Here is an 18,789-nt window from a genome sequence, read left to right as displayed (position 1 = left end):
AGAGAGAGAGAGAGAGAGAGAGAGAGAGAGAGAGAGAGAGAGAGAGAGAGAGAGAGAGAGAGAGAGAGGGGGGGGGGAGAGCGAAAGAGAGAGAGGGAGAGAGAGAGAGAGAGAGAGAGAGAGAGAGAGAGAGAGAGAGAGAGAGAGAGAGAGAGAGAGAGAGAGAGAGAGAGGTGGGGGGAGAGACACCGGCCGGTGAGTCCAGTCTGTGCAGCAGCAGTATAGTTCCACTCCCCCCTCAGTCAGACAGACAGACAGACAGCAGTCTCTGATCAGCAGCTCTCTCCCATCATCACAGCGTCGCGGACTCGCCGGTGTCCAGAAACATGTCCGCCGCCAGAGCGGGTTACTACCGGCAGGAGCTCAACAAGACGGTGTGGGAGGTACCGGAGCGGTACCAGAACCTCACCCCAGTGGGCTCCGGGGCCTACGGCTCCGTCTGGTGAGTAACGGGAGGGAGGGAGGAGGGAGGGAGGGGCCGGGCTGCAGCGCCGCGCATATAGGCTACTTGATAAACAGTAATACAGTGCATAACAGCATTATTTATTATTATTTATTATTTAATATTTAGGACGACTCCCGAACTGAGACAGTTTGTTGTTCGCTCCAAATGGTTCGGTTTGTTTTTCGGGGAGACATGTTGTGCTTACTTTGAGATTATTATGATCAGGCTATGATGCATCTATATCATATCAGCGGTTTTCTGTGAGACTTGGTTGCAAACCCGGTCGTCAATGTTTGCAAAAAATAAATAAAATAAATAAATAAATAACTGCCGTTGAAACAGACTTCAGGAAGCTGATATGGGGCGTTATCGATAAAACGGTAAACCGGCTTCATGTCTGCGGGATTTGATTTGTGCAGCTGCTCGGAAATGCTGCTGCCGCGACCGATCTAATTTTTTTTAAATAGTAATAAAAAAACAATCAAAATGTTTTTATCACGTTCGGTGTCCAGACTGCTGGGGGGCTGGGGGGGGGGGGGGTCACAGCTGGAGGGGGGATGGCCTGCTGCCAAAGTACTGTGACATCTGTGGAAAACATCAGGCTTGTTTACATTGTAGGTTATACAGTTTTTACTGTACTATACGGTTTCATAAAATCTCAGGGAATAATTTACTCTAGTGGTGTAGTGCATTAACCTTTTCAGGTGTGTGTGTGTGTGTGTGTGTGTGTGTGTGTGTGTGTGTGTGTGTGTGTGTGTGTGTCAACACTGGACTGAGCTTAAACTGCAAGGGAAGCTTGCTTGTCTCCCTGCCGCTGACCAGGCATGCGTTGTTCATGGCACGGGGTACCACTCAGTGGTACCTCACTGAGTATTAAAGATTTGAGCAGAAGCGCGTGCACGCGCTCGCGAGAACGCGCTGCGCTCGGCTCGGATCGTTGTGTTTACCTGCGGCGCTACCTCGCATTATCATAACAATAGCCACTATAGGCTGGTGTCTTCAACCAGTCTGGGACTCTTTGTGATGTAAATATGGAACGTCCCAAGTTGCCGCTGCCCACAGAGTGCACCGCCGTCCAAAGGTGAACGACGGCGAACGAAGGGCCAAATCAAAACAGCCGTCAATTCCGAAATGTTTTGATTCAACCCCCCACCCACCACCACTCACCCCCGGACGCGTGTAGCTTTATGCCAAGCAAGCAGTGCAAAAATTTACCGTAGTGGCATGCAGTAATGCGCCTTTCATTTTCCGCCGCCCAGCGCCCAGGTCGCGCGGAAATAGGCTGTCTATTGCCATTCTCTTTGACAAACTCTAACCTTAACCAGCTCCTTAACAACGCCTAAACTTAACCGTTCTAACCTTAACCAACTCCGAAACAATGCCTAACCTTAACCTTAACCTTAACCATGCCTAACCTTAACCATAGAAATTATATTGCCATTCTCTTTGACAAACTCTAACCTTAACCAGCTCCTTAACAGCGCCTAAACTTAACCGTTCTAACCTTAACCAACTCCGAAACAATGCCTAACCTTAACCTTAACCATGCCTAACCTTAACCGGCGAAAGAATACACGTTAAAAAAAAATCACGTTAAAAAATATTTTCGATGGGATTCGAACTCGCCAGCAAACAAGCCATAGGATCCACAGCCATGTGTCCTTGCCAATTGAGCTATTGCTAGATACTGAATAAGGGGCGGTGACTTATATATATTGAGCTCCGCTCGTGTCGGATCTCATGCGCATGCGCGGGCACCTCGCGCGAGCACGCCGGCGCACGCACGCACCTGAGCGAGCACGCCGCCGCCGGTGCACGCACGGTAGCATTTGTCTGAAAAGAAGGGCGCTTTACCGCACTAGCGTGCGGTGACGAATGCGGAAGCATTTTTGCACTGCTTGCTTGGCATTAACGTACAGGCCCCCCGGACAACAACACACTCTGCAAACAGCAGCAACCCGGGACATTCCATATCTACATCACAAACTTCGGGACTGAGTAGATAATTAATTAATCTTCTCTTTATTTTTATTATTTATATTAAAACTGAATCAAACCATAAACAAGGTTGCCTGTTGGGATGTTAGATCCTAATGTGAAAAACTGATTTTATATGTCTGCACTTTATGTGCTCATTTTATGCCTGTCTTAATTCTGTTGTGAAGCACTTTGAGCTGCAGTTTCTGTATGAAAGGCTATACAAACAAAGTGTATTATTGTGCGCGAGGGAACATATGCGCATGCGCGCGGGGCCGCGCGTGCGTGTGCGCGCGCGCGTGCGCGCGGCGTCATTATCCTGCGTGGCGGCTCAGCCCATAATAACAACGCAACGCTGCCGCTGACCACTCTGTCTCGCACACCGTTTAAAAAAATGTAGGCAGCTATTGATGAGATACAAGATACAAGATACTTTAATGCCACACAACGATGGTTGGTGGTAATTGTTTGCGGTACAGTTTGTTAAGCACTGGGACATCAACATGAAACATCAGACATCAAACGCCCCCCATCATCATCATCATCTTCACTTTAAAAGCTAGGCTACAGGTTTTACCATCGAAGCTCAACCTTTCCAAAATGTAAAAATGCTAGTCATAGCCCACACTGCATACACCACGGTCACCAACAGACAACAGAAACCATGTCTCACATCCTCAATGGCTGTCATGCATACAAAGGGCTCTACATCTGTAGGCATGATAGGATCGTGGATCTGATTGCAGACAGTGTCAGTCTGTTCCACACTCCGGTCACCTGCAACATATACGCTGTATGTGTGAAGCCATTATTATGTTCAATCTGTGTAGTGACAACTCACTGTTCTCTGATATTTCAGCAAACACCCCCGATGTTGTTGTTGTTAATGAGAATAACAGAGAGGTTCTCATTCTAGAAGTTGTCTGTACGTTTGACTACAGTCTAGAAGAAGCCTTTACAACCAAAATGTTGAAGTATCAACCGTTAGAGCATACCATATCACAACTGTAAACTTTTAGTCTTCATATTTGGAAGCCTGGGTCATGTTCATAAGTTGGGTGTTAGAGGCCTTCAGATGGCCGGTCTTCCGAAGAGACGAGCCAAACAGTTAGCAAGATATTGCTCAGTGTCAGCTATTATTGGCAGCCGTGCAATTTGGAGAAGACGCTGCTATCTGTACCCATGAGCTGTGTGTTGATTGTCTGGTTCATCATCCATGTGTGTAACTTTGGTCGCCATTGTCAATTTGGGCACGAATGTAACAGAATAAACCACAATGTCCAGTTGCACTGATAATATTTGTGTCCTTTAGACATTTATGTGGACATAAATAAAGATTCTAAATGTGTGTGTGTGTGTGTGTGTGTGTGTGTGTGGGGGGGGGGGGGGGGGGGTTCTATTGTATTTAAAAGTCAACACTGTGTTTCACAGTAACCTCTGTCATCAGAATGTTCTCAGGATCCCCTAATGGAACAGATCTGAGATCAGATCTGAAAGGGTTAAACTGTGGTTTAAAGGGTATCCAGTGATTCTAATATACTGGAGTAGAATCACGGACACTGTGATGTCTGCCGTATTAAATGGTATTGCTGACATTGATTGGATTTCTGTCACACAGAGAGAGAAAGAGAGACAGACAGCGAGAGAGCAATTTCATCCATCTTGATTCCTCATAAACTCTCTCTCTCTCTCTCTCTCTCTCTCTCTCTACACATTCTGACACGGAATAGCCTATAACACACTGTTGCAATATTGATTTAATTCTGGACCGGTTTGTCACCCCAGAAAGACTCAGTTGCCATGGCGAGCTGTCATGGTGACAGTCAGTCAAGACCAGTCTCACATACATCACATACTGGACCAGTATCCTGGTTTTCACCACACGAAGGAGCTAAGTTAGCTACAGTTCAAACCGATCGTTCTGTATAGTAGACTCAGAGCTTAAATCACCTCAGATGGCCAGCGTTATAGAGAGCACTGGCTCAATATTGTGTGTCATCTGATTCCTTCGGTTAGTAAAATACAAAGAGGGAAGTGGGACTTTTATTTATTTATAACACAAGACTCTTTGCACAATCATTATTTCCTGTTTTTGAAATGTCTACAAAGTGTTGCCGATGTGTCATCACTGGGTGGAGACGCAGTCTCTGATTGGCCCAGAGGAGATTACTTTATTGGTTAGTTGTCTCGGTCGATTAGTACTTTATTTATTTTGTTTTTTGATGAGACCGTCTTGCGTTGGGGGTCGTGTCTGCAGGATATAGAGACGCTTCACCCCACGTCTGTATAACAACCCACCTGTGGGTTCCAACGCAAACACTTGGCTTGATTGATTGATACTTTATTGATCCCCAAAGAGAAAATAGGTGCAACAGTAATTCCTACACAGATAAACAAACACACAACCAACCAACACAGACCACATCAACAACAGTACCGAATAAGATAAGATAAGATAAGATATTTGTAGTGGCCGACTGTCACTCCCCGAATGTGCTGACAGGCGTCACGATGCACGCATAATTTTTTTTTTTTTAACAATATATTTATTGGGTTTTAGTTTGCAAATTACAACATGTATATCAGCAGAGCAGTATTCAGCAAACATTTTCACCCCGTTCTCCCTCCCCTAACCCCACCCCACAAAATAATAATTAACTTCAAAAACAGGTTCACATAGGAAGGATAGATTTAAATAAAAAATAAACATAAATAAATAATAATACAACCAAAATGTTTTACACATTAAGTAAAGGGTGTTTCTTGTCGTTTTTACACAATGATAAGAGTTGTCCCACAATACTCCCCCTAATCCCGTTCTTGTTGAAGCAAGTTCCCAACATTCGTATTATGCTTTAAGAAGTACACAAATGGTCCCCAGGCATTATCAAAAATGTTTTGTTTACGTCTAACAATATACACCATCTTTTCCATTGACATATTTGAAGCCATTTCTTTAATCCACATACCAATTCTTGGTCCATCAACATTTTTCCAATTAAGAGCTATTACACGTTTTGCTTGTAATATGCACATATCTATAAATCTAAACTCTTTGCGTTGTAGATGTGGGGTGGTAGGATATAAACCAAGATGCACGCATAATTAGTTCTCTACTCAGTAACAAAGTTTGTGATGTAAATATAGAAGAATGTCCAAGTTGCGGCTGGTACAGTTTGCAGGGTTTTATTGTCCAAAAGTGAATGATAGTGAATGAAAGGTTAAATCAGAACAGTTGTCAATTGCTCTATTTGTCAGTTCCAAACAGTGAAACAGGTAGGAAAACGTATCTCCATAACAGGTGCATGAATTACACTAATCAGCTAGGTTACTTATAGAGGAGGTGTGCCCCCTAGAGTTCAAAACATAAATACGACACCTAGTCTAAACAATATGAATTCTAATATTCTAACAATACAAATCCACCAAGTCGGTTTCTGCTTCTACAATATTCTTTTATTGAGCCCCTTGAGGGATGTCATAGCAGCATGGATGAGGGGGGAGGGGAGGTACAGGTATGGGCAGGGTAATAGTAGAACGACATAAATATAGGCGATACAATTTGATCTGATAAAAAATAAACAGTGTAACGGTCTGTATCGGTTATATTATACGTTACAATAAATATAGGCAATAAAGAATTTTAATCTGAATATATACTATGATAAGAATAAGATAAGATAAGAATAAACTTTATGTTAGGGTGGTGTCTAGGTTTGAACCCAAGAGCAGAACACAAGGTACAGGAGAATGAGGCGGTTTAGGGTGTTTAATAGTTACCAGGTTTGACAAGGTTGGAAATATTGAATGTACAACAAGGGGGTTAGGAAGGTCACTCCATGTCCGGGGTTGTGTGATCCTCAAGAATCAAGAATCAAGAGGTTTATTTGTCACATACATACCAGGGCATACAGTGAAATGCGGGTGGCCATGCCCGCAAGAATTGTGCAAAATACAATAATAAAATTGAATAAAATAGGCATAGAAAAAATAAAATAGATAAGACACAAGATATGCATGGTAAAAAAAGACATGCTAGGTTCCTGAGAAACTGGTTCTTATATACACTACTATGCAATATACAATTTACAATGTTAACTCTTAATTAATCTAAACTATACAGTACCTCCTTCTTTTAAAGTGTTTCTAAAGATTCTATTTTTTAAAGTGACATTTTGTTTAAAGTGATTGTTTTAGCGGTTGCCGCATGAGTGGTGTGTTTGTGTGTGTGTGTGTGTGTGTATTTGTGAGTGGAGAGTTCAGTGTTCAGTGTTCTGATGGCCTGGGGGAAGAAGAACACAGAGAGAGAGAAGTTAGAACAGGGCAGGTTCAGTGACAGGAAGCATACAGGTTTAGAGTCCTAGTACCACGGTAGGTGAAGCAACACTCGGACGGGGAGTGGCAGGGGCTCATATCCAGGCTCGGTGATGACCTGATGAGCCTCAGGTGTGTAGGATGACCCAGGTAGACGGCGTGGGAATGAAGAGACAGGAAGCTGCCCATATAAGGGCGTGGAGACCTGCTGCCAGACAGGAGAGAGAGAGGCCCTGGCTGTGATTGTAACACTTTATTGTCCCCGAGGGGAAAATTGACTTGGAACAACAGTGCGGCATCATTCGGCGATGACCGTGTAAACAAAGAAGAAAGATATATATATACAATCATTCATTCATTCATTCAGTTAGTTAGTAAAAAGGACTTCAGACAAATATGACAATACATAGAGACATGCAACCATAATACATAAGTAGGTAAACTCATTTCAAAAGCTTCAAAGAAGCTTCATATTGCACCCTGCCCTAATTAAATTACAACAGATTAGGACTTGGACAAGAAAGAAAGAGGTGACAGCCCACTGTTAGGTGGCACCTCAAAGAAATCAACCTCTAGTGTTATTTAGGAGAGCGATGGATGTAGGAAGGAAGGAGAGCTTGTAGCGGTTGCTCTTATATCTACATGCTCTGAACCGTCTCCCTGAGGAAAGAACTTCATATTCGGGATATAGAATATGAGAAGGGTCCTGTAAGATTCTCTGTGCCTGGCTGACCACTACTTTCTCGAAGATAGATTGGAGTGAAGGATACATGGTGTTTCCAGTCACCTTCATCGCTGCTTTCACTAGCCTTTCAATCTTCGACTTACACTGTACTGTGAGTGTACCAAACCACGCTGCCATCCCATATCTCATCAGGCTTTCTAGGACAGCTTTATAAAATATGATCATGATCGCTGTGCTCACACCAAACAGTCTGAGTCTATGGAGGAAGTGCAGTCGTTGGGCTAGTTTGGAACACAGAACATCAACATGTACATCCAATTTCAGTCGATTATCCATGTGGATTCCTAGGTATTTATATGATGCAACCTGCTCTATATCACAGTTACCAATTACCACAGGGTCATGTACGCTCACTTCTCTGGGGTCATAGATCATCTCTTTGGTTTTGGTGGTATTCGAGAATGAGATGATGTCTGAGTAAGAGTATATATCATATCTGTCAGTTTTATACACATAGAGATACAAGATACAAGATTCCTTTATTGCCACACAACCAGGTTGGTGGTATTTGTGATCGGTACAGAGTGTTATTGATATGATATGATATGATATTTGCATTTATAATGCGCCCCCCAGCCAATTTTTACATCGGTCCGGGGAGCAGCCCAGGGAAAAAAGAATACAAATAAATGGACAGGACAAAGAAAACAGGGAACCAGTTATTAAGCTCTACAGTACATAAAACTGGAACATAGATACATTTACCCCCCCCCCCCCCCCCTTCCCAGCAATGGATATAAATAGCACAGACAAGAGAGACAGAGACATAAACAGACATAAACATAGACATAAACAAGACGAAAGTCTTTCTCTGGTCTGCATCCCCTTAACAATTGTGTGTATTGAGCTGTACTGTATTGTACCCATTCTGCAATCTGTTAATAAAGTTTTCAATTAATCAATCAGCCTAGCGGCTGCCATCTTGCTGTCAGACATCAGCTGTCTGACAACCTAGTCAGCTGTCTGACAACATAGTGCATATAGTCGCCTACTAATCGTCCATCCGTACGCTTGTAGGACGTGAATTATAAGTAGGTGTTTGCCCCTCTAGTCATTTAACATCAATAGATATTAAAAAGCATAGATACACATCAATCAGTTGGGGTGTCAATCAGCAGAAGCCCCACTATACGATATTATCACGATACTAGAGTCGCCATATTGTTATATCACGATACTAGAGTCACCATATTGTAATATCACTACTCAACTACTGTGACATAGTCCACAAACTATAACACTGAGTACTACTCCACTCTGCAGTAAACAGCCATCACTGATACAGAGTGTCTGGTCAGTAACATGGGTCTCCCAGTCCCTCCACTCTGCAGTAAACAGCCATCACTGATATAGAGTGTCTGGTCAGTAACATGGGTCTCCCAGTCCCTCCACTCTGCAGTAAACAGCCATCACTGATACAGAGTGTCTGGTCAGTAACATGGGTCTCCTAGTCCCTCCACTCTGCAGTAAACAGACATCACTGATACAGAGTGTCTGGTCAGTAACATGGGTCTCTCAGTCCCTCCGCTCTGCAGCAAACAGCCATCACTGATACAGAGTGTCTGGTCAGTAACATGGGTCTCCCAGTCCCTCCACTCTGCAGTAAACAGCCATCACTGATACAGAGTGTCTGGTCAGTAACATGGGTCTCCTAGTCCCTCCACTCTGCAGTAAACAGACATCACTGATACAGAGTGTCTGGTCAGTAACATGGGTCTCCCAGTCCCTCCACTCTGCAGTAAACAGCCATCACTGATACAGAGTGTCTGGTCAGTAACATGGGTCTCCTAGTCCCTCCACTCTGCAGTAAACAGACATCACTGATACAGAGTGTCTGGTCAGTAACATGGGTCTCTCAGTCCCTCCGCTCTGCAGCAAACAGCCATCACTGATATAGAGTGTCTGGTCAGTAACATGGGTCTCCCAGTCCCTCCACTCTGCAGTAAACAGTCATCACTGATACAGAGTGTCTGGTCAGTAACATGGGTCTCTCAGTCCCTCCGCTCTGCAGCAAACAGCCATCACTGATATAGAGTGTCTGGTCAGTAACATGGGTCTCCCAGTCCCTCCACTCTGCAGTAAACAGCCATCACTGATATAGAGTGTCTGGTCAGTAACATGGGTCTCCCAGTCCCTCCACTCTGCAGTAAACAGACATCACTGATACAGAGTGTCTGGTCAGTAACATGGGTCTCCCAGTCCCTCCGCTCTGCAGTAAACAGCCATCACTGATATAGAGTGTCTGGTCAGTAACATGGGTCTCCCAGTCCCTCCACTCTGCAGTAAACAGTCATCACTGATACGGGGGGGCTACGTGGCGCAGTGGGCAAGGCGCTCGCAACGAATGCTGGGGACTAGGCTCGAACAGGATGCCTCCTGTTCGAGCCCCGCTCTCCACATTGCTTTCAGTTTAGCTGGTCGTCCACAGTAATACACATTGGCCGTATTACGGGGAGGGAAACTGAAGGGTGGGGATCGGGCGTTGTGGACAGCGACTCCTACAGGTCGGTTGGTGCGCCTGCGCAGTAGAATCAAGAAGCGACGGGGGCGGGGCCCCTCCAAAGCCCAGACCCCCGACGCTGAAAGATCGAGCCGCGCAGGTGAAAAGAAGCGACGGCTGTTACCTCGAGTATCGGAGGGGACTCGTGCTATGTATGACTTAGTCCACATTGCAGCCGGCTTGTGGGAGGCAAGAAACAACGTTCGAAGACAGGGGAGGGTTGAATTGGACGATATGAAAATTGGGATGGGAGAAAAATAGAAAAAAATTTGAGAAAAAGTGGATTAAAAAAAACAGTCATCACTGATACAGAGTGTTGGGTCACGAGTCACCTCCCGGTCTCTCCACTCTGCAGTAAACAGTCATCACTGATACAGAGTGTTGGGTCACGAGTCACCTCCCGGTCTCTCCACTCTGCAGTAAACAGTCATCACTGATACAGAGTGTTGGGTCACGAGTCACCTCCCGGTCTCTCCACTCTGCAGTAAACAGTCATCACTGATACAGAGTGTTGGGTCACGAGTCACCTCCCGGTCTCTCCACGCTGCAGTAAACAGTCATCACTGATACAGAGTGTTGGGTCACGAGTCACCTCCCGGTCTCTCCACTCTGCAGTAAACAGTATACAGAGTGTTGGGTCACGAGTCACCTCCCGGTCTCTCCACTCTGCAGTAAACAGTATACAGAGTGTTGGGTCACGAGTCACCTCCCGGTCTCTCCACTCTGCAGTAAACGGAAGATAAATGTCCTGGTATCCCATTTCCACGTTATCCAATCAGGAGAGAGAACTGCAAAACAACAAATTTGGCTTCATGGCAAGACTTCTTGAAATTAGTAAAAACTTTACTGACCAAACACTAGTGATGGCTATCGGAATGTAGAGTTTATTTTACACACTTATTTCAACAAAAGAAATACCACTTACAGCAATAATACAGAAATAAGAAATACTACTTACAGCTCAATAATAACGATGAAGTGCCTAGTAGGAACGAATGAGAAACTACAGTTTATTATCAAGTCAAGTCAAGTCAAGTGTTCCTTTATTAAGGGGATATTCAAGTGTCATAGCAGCATGTGTGTGGGGGGGGGGGGGGGGGGGCAGGATTAAATCAGTAGTAAAGAGACATGGTCCAAACTGTAGTGGCACACTGCACCAGAGTCCGTGCAGTGTTTATTATTAAGAGTCAGATAGTCCTAACAGTGTTTATTATTAAGAGTCAGACAGTCCTAACAGTGTTTATTATTAAGAGTCAGACAGTCCTAACAGTGTTTATTATTAAGAGTCAGATAGTCCTAACAGTGTTTATTATTAAGATTCAGATAGTCCTAACAGTGTTTATTATTAAGAGTCAGATAGTCCTAACAGTGTTTATTATTAAGAGTCAGACAGTCCTAACAGTGTTTATTATTAAGAGTCAGACAGTCCTAACAGTGTTTATTATTAAGAGTCAGATAGTCCTAATGTGTTTATTATTAAGAGTCAGATAGTCCTAATGTGTTTATTATTAAGAGTCAGATAGTCCTAACAGTGTTTATTATTAAGAGTCAGATAGTCCTAACAGTGTTTATTATTAAGAGTCAGATAGTCCTAACAGTGTTTATTATTAAGAGTCAGACAGTCCTAACAGTGTTTATTATTAAGAGTCAGATAGTCCTAACTGTGTTTATTATTAAGAGTCAGACAGTCCTAACTGTGTTTATTATTAAGAGTCAGATAGTCCTAATGTGTTTATTATTAAGAGTCAGACAGTCCTAACAGTGTTTATTATTAAGAGTCAGATAGTCCTAACAGTGTTTATTATTAAGAGTCAGACAGTCCTAACAGTGTTTATTATTAAGAGTCAGACAGTCCTAACAGTGTTTATTATTAAGAGTCAGATAGTCCTAATGTGTTTATTATTAAGAGTCAGATAGTCCTAATGTGTTTATTATTAAGAGTCAGATAGTCCTAACAGTGTTTATTATTAAGAGTCAGATAGTCCTAACAGTGTTTATTATTAAGAGTCAGATAGTCCTAACAGTGTTTATTATTAAGAGTCAGACAGTCCTAACAGTGTTTATTATTAAGAGTCAGATAGTCCTAACTGTGTTTATTATTAAGAGTCAGACAGTCCTAACTGTGTTTATTATTAAGAGTCAGATAGTCCTAATGTGTTTATTATTAAGAGTCAGACAGTCCTAACAGTGTTTATTATTAAGAGTCAGATAGTCCTAACAGTGTTTATTATTAAGAGTCAGACAGTCCTAACAGTGTTTATTATTAAGAGTCAGACAGTCCTAACAGTGTTTATTATTAAGAGTCAGATAGTCCTAATGTGTTTATTATTAAGAGTCAGATAGTCCTAACAGTGTTTATTATTAAGAGTCAGATAGTCCTAACAGTGTTTATTATTAAGAGTCAGACAGTCCTAACAGTGTTTATTATTAAGAGTCAGACAGTCCTAACAGTGTTTATTATTAAGAGTCAGATAGTCCGGGCGGCTGGGTGGCGCAGCGGACTAAGCGCTCGCCACCACCGCAGAGACTCTGGGATCGAATCCAGCTGTCAGCGGTACCTCCGGCTTGGTGAGTCGTCCCTACTAGCACAATTGGCAGTGTTAGTGAGTGGGAAGCCGATGGGGTATGTATCCTGGTCGTTGTAAACAGCGACTCCTACTGGTCGGTCGGGGCGCCTGTTCAGCAGGGAAGGGATCTGGGGGAGATAGTGTGATCCTCCCACACGTTACACTCCCCCGGTGAGAGTCCTCGCTGTCAGGTGAAAAGAAGCAGCTGGCTGACTCCACATGTATCGGAGGAAGACATGTGGTAGTCTTCTCCCTCCCCAGGCCGACAGTAGGGGGCAAAAGAGCGCAACGACCAGGAAGGGAATTGGCATAACGACTAAATTGGGATGGGAGAAAAATACGGAAAAAGGGGGAGAAAAAGTAGATAAAAAAAATAGTCAGATAGTCCTAACAGTGTTTATTATTAAGAGTCAGATAGTCCTAACAACAGTGTTTATTATTAACTCATTGGACGCCACTCACGAATAAAGTCGGGTTAACTCGCCGATGCTTGAGCGCCAAACCCGAGAAAAGTTGGGTTTTCTATCGTTATTTCTTTTATTCGTCCGGGTCGGGTTTTACTTGTCGGGCAGGACAAGCGTTTATAACACATGGATTGAGGAGAATCAAGCACTCCCGGTTCATGTTCTTTGGTGGATTATGTTGGCAACACGATCGACACAATCGACATAAATACTTGGAATGGTGATCAGATAATTGGAATATTCTTTTCGGAGTACATCCTAGTCAAGGTAAGGGCTATATGGTATCAATCTTGCGTTGATCCAAGAATCCATTCACCGCGACCCGAGCGTATGTGTGTAATGTGTGTGTGTAACCGTGTAACGTATTCCGTTGGTGACGATCAAAGCATAGGAAAACGACCCTCCCCCACCCTTTCATGCATGCATGATGAAAAATAATACAGATAATATAGCGTTGAGGCGGCTGGGTGGCGCAGTGGACATTGCCCTCGTCACCAACGCAAGAGACACCGGGTTCAACATCTTTTCACCTGCCAGTGCGGACTCTCATTGGCGAGGTGTAACGTGCGGGAGGCTCTACACTACCCCCGCCATTTCCTGTCTCTGCTGTGCAGGCGTCCCCCAACCGACCTGTAGGAGTCGCTGTCCACAACGTCCAGATTACCACCCATCGACTTCCACCCCCTAACTCTGCCAATTGAGTTAGTATGACGGCTGGCCCAAGCCGGAGGCAACGCCGACAGCCGGATTTGAACCCGGTGTCTCTTGCGTTGGTGACGAGCGCAATGTCCGCTGCGCCACCCAGCCGCCCCTAACAGTGTTTATTATTAAGAGTCAGATAGTCCAGCAGTTAGGTGGCCGAGCGGAGATTGCGTTCGTCACCAGCCCCGGAGCTGTGAGCTGGATTCGCCTGTTCGAATCCAGCTCACAGCTCCGGGGTTGTCACCAGCTTGGCTGGCCGTCTGCACTAATACAATTGGCTGTATTAGAGGGTGGGAGAAGCTGGCGGGGTGGGTCCGGGTCGTTGTAAACAGCGACTCCTACAGTTCGGTCGGGGCGCCTGCTAAGCGCGGATAGGACTCGAGGGGGATAGTGTGGTCCTCCCACACGCTACGCCCTCTCGATGAGAATCCGCGCTGCCAGGTGAAAAGAAGCGGTGATTGGCTGGACGTGTGTCGGAGGAAGCACGTGGTAGCCTCCACTCTCCCAGATGATCTGACTGTGGGGGGTAAGTGCGCAGCGACCAGGAAGGGACTGGGAATTGGCATACGACTAACATTGGGATGGGAGAAAATCGGAGGAAAATGGAGGGGGAAAAAGACCAAAAAAATATATAAAAATAGTCAGATAGTCCAGTGTTTATTTTCTTTTTTTGACGATTGCATACCCAAAGTAATATGCGATTTATTATACTTTATACTTATAGCACATGCATGAGTCTGGTCTCTTTTGAAAGGAAACTGTGAACATAAACGTAAACATAAATGTAAATGTAAGCGTAAATGTAAACGTAAATGTAAATGTAAACATAAATGTAAATGTAAGCGTAAACATAAAACTAAATGTAAATCTAAATGTAAATGTAAACGTAAATCTAAGCGTAAACATAAACGTAAATGTAAACGTAATGTAAGCGTAAACGTACATGTAAAAACACACAGTATGTGAGTCCTCAGGGTGGCCCTCTCCCTGTAATTGCGCAGCTAGCAGCGTGTGAGACTCGTTAATTAATGAAGACATTCGTGGGGTTTCCGTCACGGCTGTGCACCACTGGGACACAGACGACGACTCCTCCGAAGAATCAGGGCTAGACCCTCTCGCTGTTATCTTTTTTTTTTATCAAATCTTTTTTATTTTCCTTTTTTACATGAAACAAAACACAGCACATTACAGTCACCACAATAACAAACAAAACATCACCGGACAAGCCTCTCTCTGTTATCTGTAGAGGAAGACAAACATCTAAGATCCACAAGATCCTCGCTGTTGTTTGTTTGTCATCTGTCAGTGATAAGCGATGATTATTGTTGCGTTTAGTTTTTGCACTGTATTGACTTGCTTGATACCCACCACTGTGTCTTTTATGATAGATATGATACACTGTGTCCTTTATGATATATATGATACACTGTGTCCTTTATGATAGATATGATACACTGTGTCCTTTATGATATATATGATACACTGTGTCCTTTATGATAGATATGATACACTGTGTCCTTTATGATATATATGATATCATACACTGTGTCCTTTATGATAGATATGATACACTGTGTCCTTTATGATAGATATGATACACTGTGTCCTTTATGATATATATGATACACTGTGTCCTTTATGATAGATATGATACACTGTGTCCTTTATGATATATATGATACACTGTGTCCTTTATGATAGATATGATACACTGTGTCCTTTATGATAGATATGATACACTGTGTCCTTTATGATAGATATGATACACTGTGTCCTTTATGACAGATATGATACACTGTGTCCTTTATGATAGATATGATAATTTCTCACAAATTCAAATCAAACATCTCAAGTTGACCCCAGCAATGACAGAAAATGATAATAAATAGTAAACACTGGGGCTCCCCTACATCAAGAAACTCCTGAAAACTTACAGGATTTACCGAATCTGCATTATAACATCTCCAAAATGCACATAAATGAGACAGATTTATGTTCCTTAAATTTCTGACTTACAATATTGAAATTTAAATGGAACTATTTAAGATAAAGTTAAAGTAAAATAAAGTTTGAAAATGCAACTACATTTTTGTCAGTAAGCTACTATGTAAACATTATTTATAAAGAAACGCCTACTTGCGGTCATAAGCAATAGCCTATCTGTTAAGTTTTTGAAGCTCATGATTTACAGGATATATATATATATACAGTGTATTAAGTGAATGAATTTTTTTTTATTATTATTATACATTTTATTTTTGCATTTTAGGGGGCCCCCTGGTGGCTTCGGGGGCCCTATGCAAGTGCATAGTCCGCATAAATTATGGCAAGAAACGGGCCTGAATGGCCTCCAACTGACGGCTGAAGGTTCTTCCTTCTCTTGCTGTATTTAGAAGTATGATCTCCGACCACCGTGTGTCGACTTCTAACTGTCTTAGCTGATTCTATTGTTTATTCTTATTTATTCTGCCTATATGTATGAAATTGCAGACAAACGGTGTCTTTGGTAAGCCCGTCGTGGCTGTAAATGAGGCTAACCTCAGTGTCTCACGAGTTGAAATAAAAGTTTGAAATGAAATTAAATGAAATTGCTTTGTGATGGGCAGCTGGCAGCGCCTATGGAATGTCTCTGTCTCTCAACAATACAAGTTCCTCTCTCTCTCTCTCTCTCTCTCTCTCTCTCTCTCTCTCTCTCTCTCTCTCTCTCTCTCACACACACACACACACACACACACACACACACACACACACACACACACACACACACACACACACATGCTCTCACACTACCCTACCCTTTATATTGTTGAAGCTGAGCTCTAAGCTATTGTCACTGACATTTTCACAGCAGCATTGATTGATTAGCTGGGTTCTGGGGGGAGGGGGGATTAGTGAGGGTCTTAGGGTCTTAGGGGGCTGAGACCGTGGGTTCAGGGTGGGGGGCCTGAGACGGTGGGTTCAGGGTGTGGGGGCTGAGAGGGTGGGATGGGGGGGTAGAGGCCCCTGAGGGCCTGCAGCGACAGTCGTACCTTCTGGAGAACCGAGGTGGGAGCAGGACATATTATTATTATCGATCTTACTGCCCTCGTATTCCTGGCAAAGCCTCTTGAGATACTGAGGTCAGGGATCAGACAGGCTCATATAATGTAGAGAAGCTACGGTCGTAGACCACGATGCAGACAGGCACATAATATATCTGAGAGAGAGGGAGAGAGAGAGAGAGAGAGAGACAGACAGAGAGAGAGGGAGAGAGAGAGAGAGAGAGAGAGAGAGAGAGAGAGAGAGAGAGAGAGAGAGAGAGAGAGAGAGAGAGAGAGAGAGAGAGAGAGAGAGAGAGAGAGAGAGAGAGAGAGGGAGAGGGAGAGAGAGAGAGAGAATGAGAATCCCCTTGAATGCAAGACACATCCATAGATTTGGTATGCGATTTCTCTCTCTGTGGATTAACTCATGTTTCATGTAACAAATGGACTCCAGGCTCTAAGTGGGTACTGGTGGGTTAGCTTTTCCCAATAATCTTTGCCTTGTCTCTCTACAATGTCAAATCATTTCTCATATCCCATCTCAGCTTCCAGCCTGACAAACCCCATAATCCAATCAAACGGTCTCGTTCTGCTCCGAACGCTTCCCGGAATCAAACTAGACTTTCAGAACCAGCCGAGCAGAGACGTGGTGAGACCATATGAGCTGAACATGTGTTCACTAGGGGTGTAATGGTTCACGTATCGATTCCATACCAAACCGTTTCAGTACTGGACCTAAGGTTCAGTACGGCTGTGTACCGAACGAATACAACGGTACGTTAACCACTAACGAACGCACGTGCAGAACTTTTTTTTGCGTGCAGAATTTAATTCGAAACTCGATTATTAATTTCAATATAGAATATTCGTTGACAGCCCTACAAGTACAATTAGTTACTGCACACTACATCACCCCTGAGTGGAACATGGAAAGCCAAACTTTCCCCCACTGTACCGAAAACCCGTACCGAACCGTGACTTCAAAACCGAGGTACGTACCGAACCGTGGTTTTTGTGTACCGTTACACCCCTAATGTTTACTGTTGTGATCAGAGACATCAGGGGGTTGATTGAGACCAGAAACTCAACACATTAACACTTTGAGTGCCAACGACGAGAATTCTCGTTAGTTCATGCCAACCGTTGAGTGCAAACGACTAGAAATATCGTCGTTTAATCGTTTTTATTTTTATTAGCGATTTCCATTCATATTTCATCAATCTAGCCTCACATTACCACTGGAACTCTCTCTGAGCTCCATTGGGAAAATACCGCCCCCTATCGTCTCTCCGGATGGTATAAACTCATGGGAAAAAAAGAGTCCGGAATCCACATTTTACTCCTCAGGCATGTAACCGGAGCCGATCCGAGTCATCGCCGAGCCGCAGAACAGCGGAGAATTTCCAGTACCCAGCGTTGGATCAATAAACACGATCGATATTTGGAATGGCGATCAGGAATTGGAATAATCTTTTTGGAGAACATCTGATCTGAGGTAAGGAATCTATTTTACCAGTCTTGGGATAATCAGAGCTGTTTTCACAGATATATCAACGTGTCCCGTATGTGTGTATGTGTGTGTGTGTGTGTGTGTGTGTGTGTGTGTGTGTGTGTGCGATCAGGAAATAAGATAATCGATTTTTCAGCCTGCTTCTATAGCGTGCATAAGTACACATATACTATCGATAATCTAGCGTTTATTTGAAAACGATTCATAAATAGGCAGAAAAATGACAACGTGTTTTGTGTATTCCAGTGTATTCCAGTAAAGGGTGATTATCACAGAATCTTAATATTTTTCTGAAACTTAAAGAAAACGAGCGTTTTTCAAAATGGTATAAAACGGAAATGAACCGATTAAGAAACAATCCGTTTCGACAATGTTGACTGCAAACAAGTCATTGATAAGCGACGGTCATATTAGACACATAGCCATAATTTAAGATATAGTTTCTGCGTTCACAAATGTGAGCGTTCTGTCATTTTATACAACGGCATGCACATTTCTCGATTCTGATTGGCTGAAACAGTCAATTTACACGTGGGTATTTGTAA

At 43.4% G+C, this 18,789-nt stretch overlaps 1 protein-coding gene across 1 annotated transcript in view; it reads left to right on the top strand.

Annotated features, from left to right (window-relative positions):
- Positions 1–255: 255 nt before the first annotated feature.
- The window catches only part of mapk11 (mitogen-activated protein kinase 11), a gene marked incomplete at its 3' end in the record, with an annotated part of 65,794 nt that continues 47,260 nt past the window's right edge, over positions 256–18,789 (top strand). Inside the window, exon 1 of the mRNA XM_084330917.1 lies at positions 256–442. Within this exon, the coding sequence (XP_084187043.1) occupies positions 327–442 (116 nt within the window). The 5' untranslated portion in view covers positions 256–326. The remainder of the gene's footprint in view (positions 443–18,789) is intronic.

The sequence above is a fragment of the Notolepis coatsorum genome (genome assembly GCF_963971535.1).
Source record: "Notolepis coatsorum genome assembly, chromosome: 15".
Lineage (NCBI taxonomy): Eukaryota > Metazoa > Chordata > Actinopteri > Aulopiformes > Paralepididae > Notolepis > Notolepis coatsorum.
The sequence above is the reverse complement of the archived record's forward strand: the minus strand, read 5'-3'. Positions and strand labels throughout refer to the sequence as shown.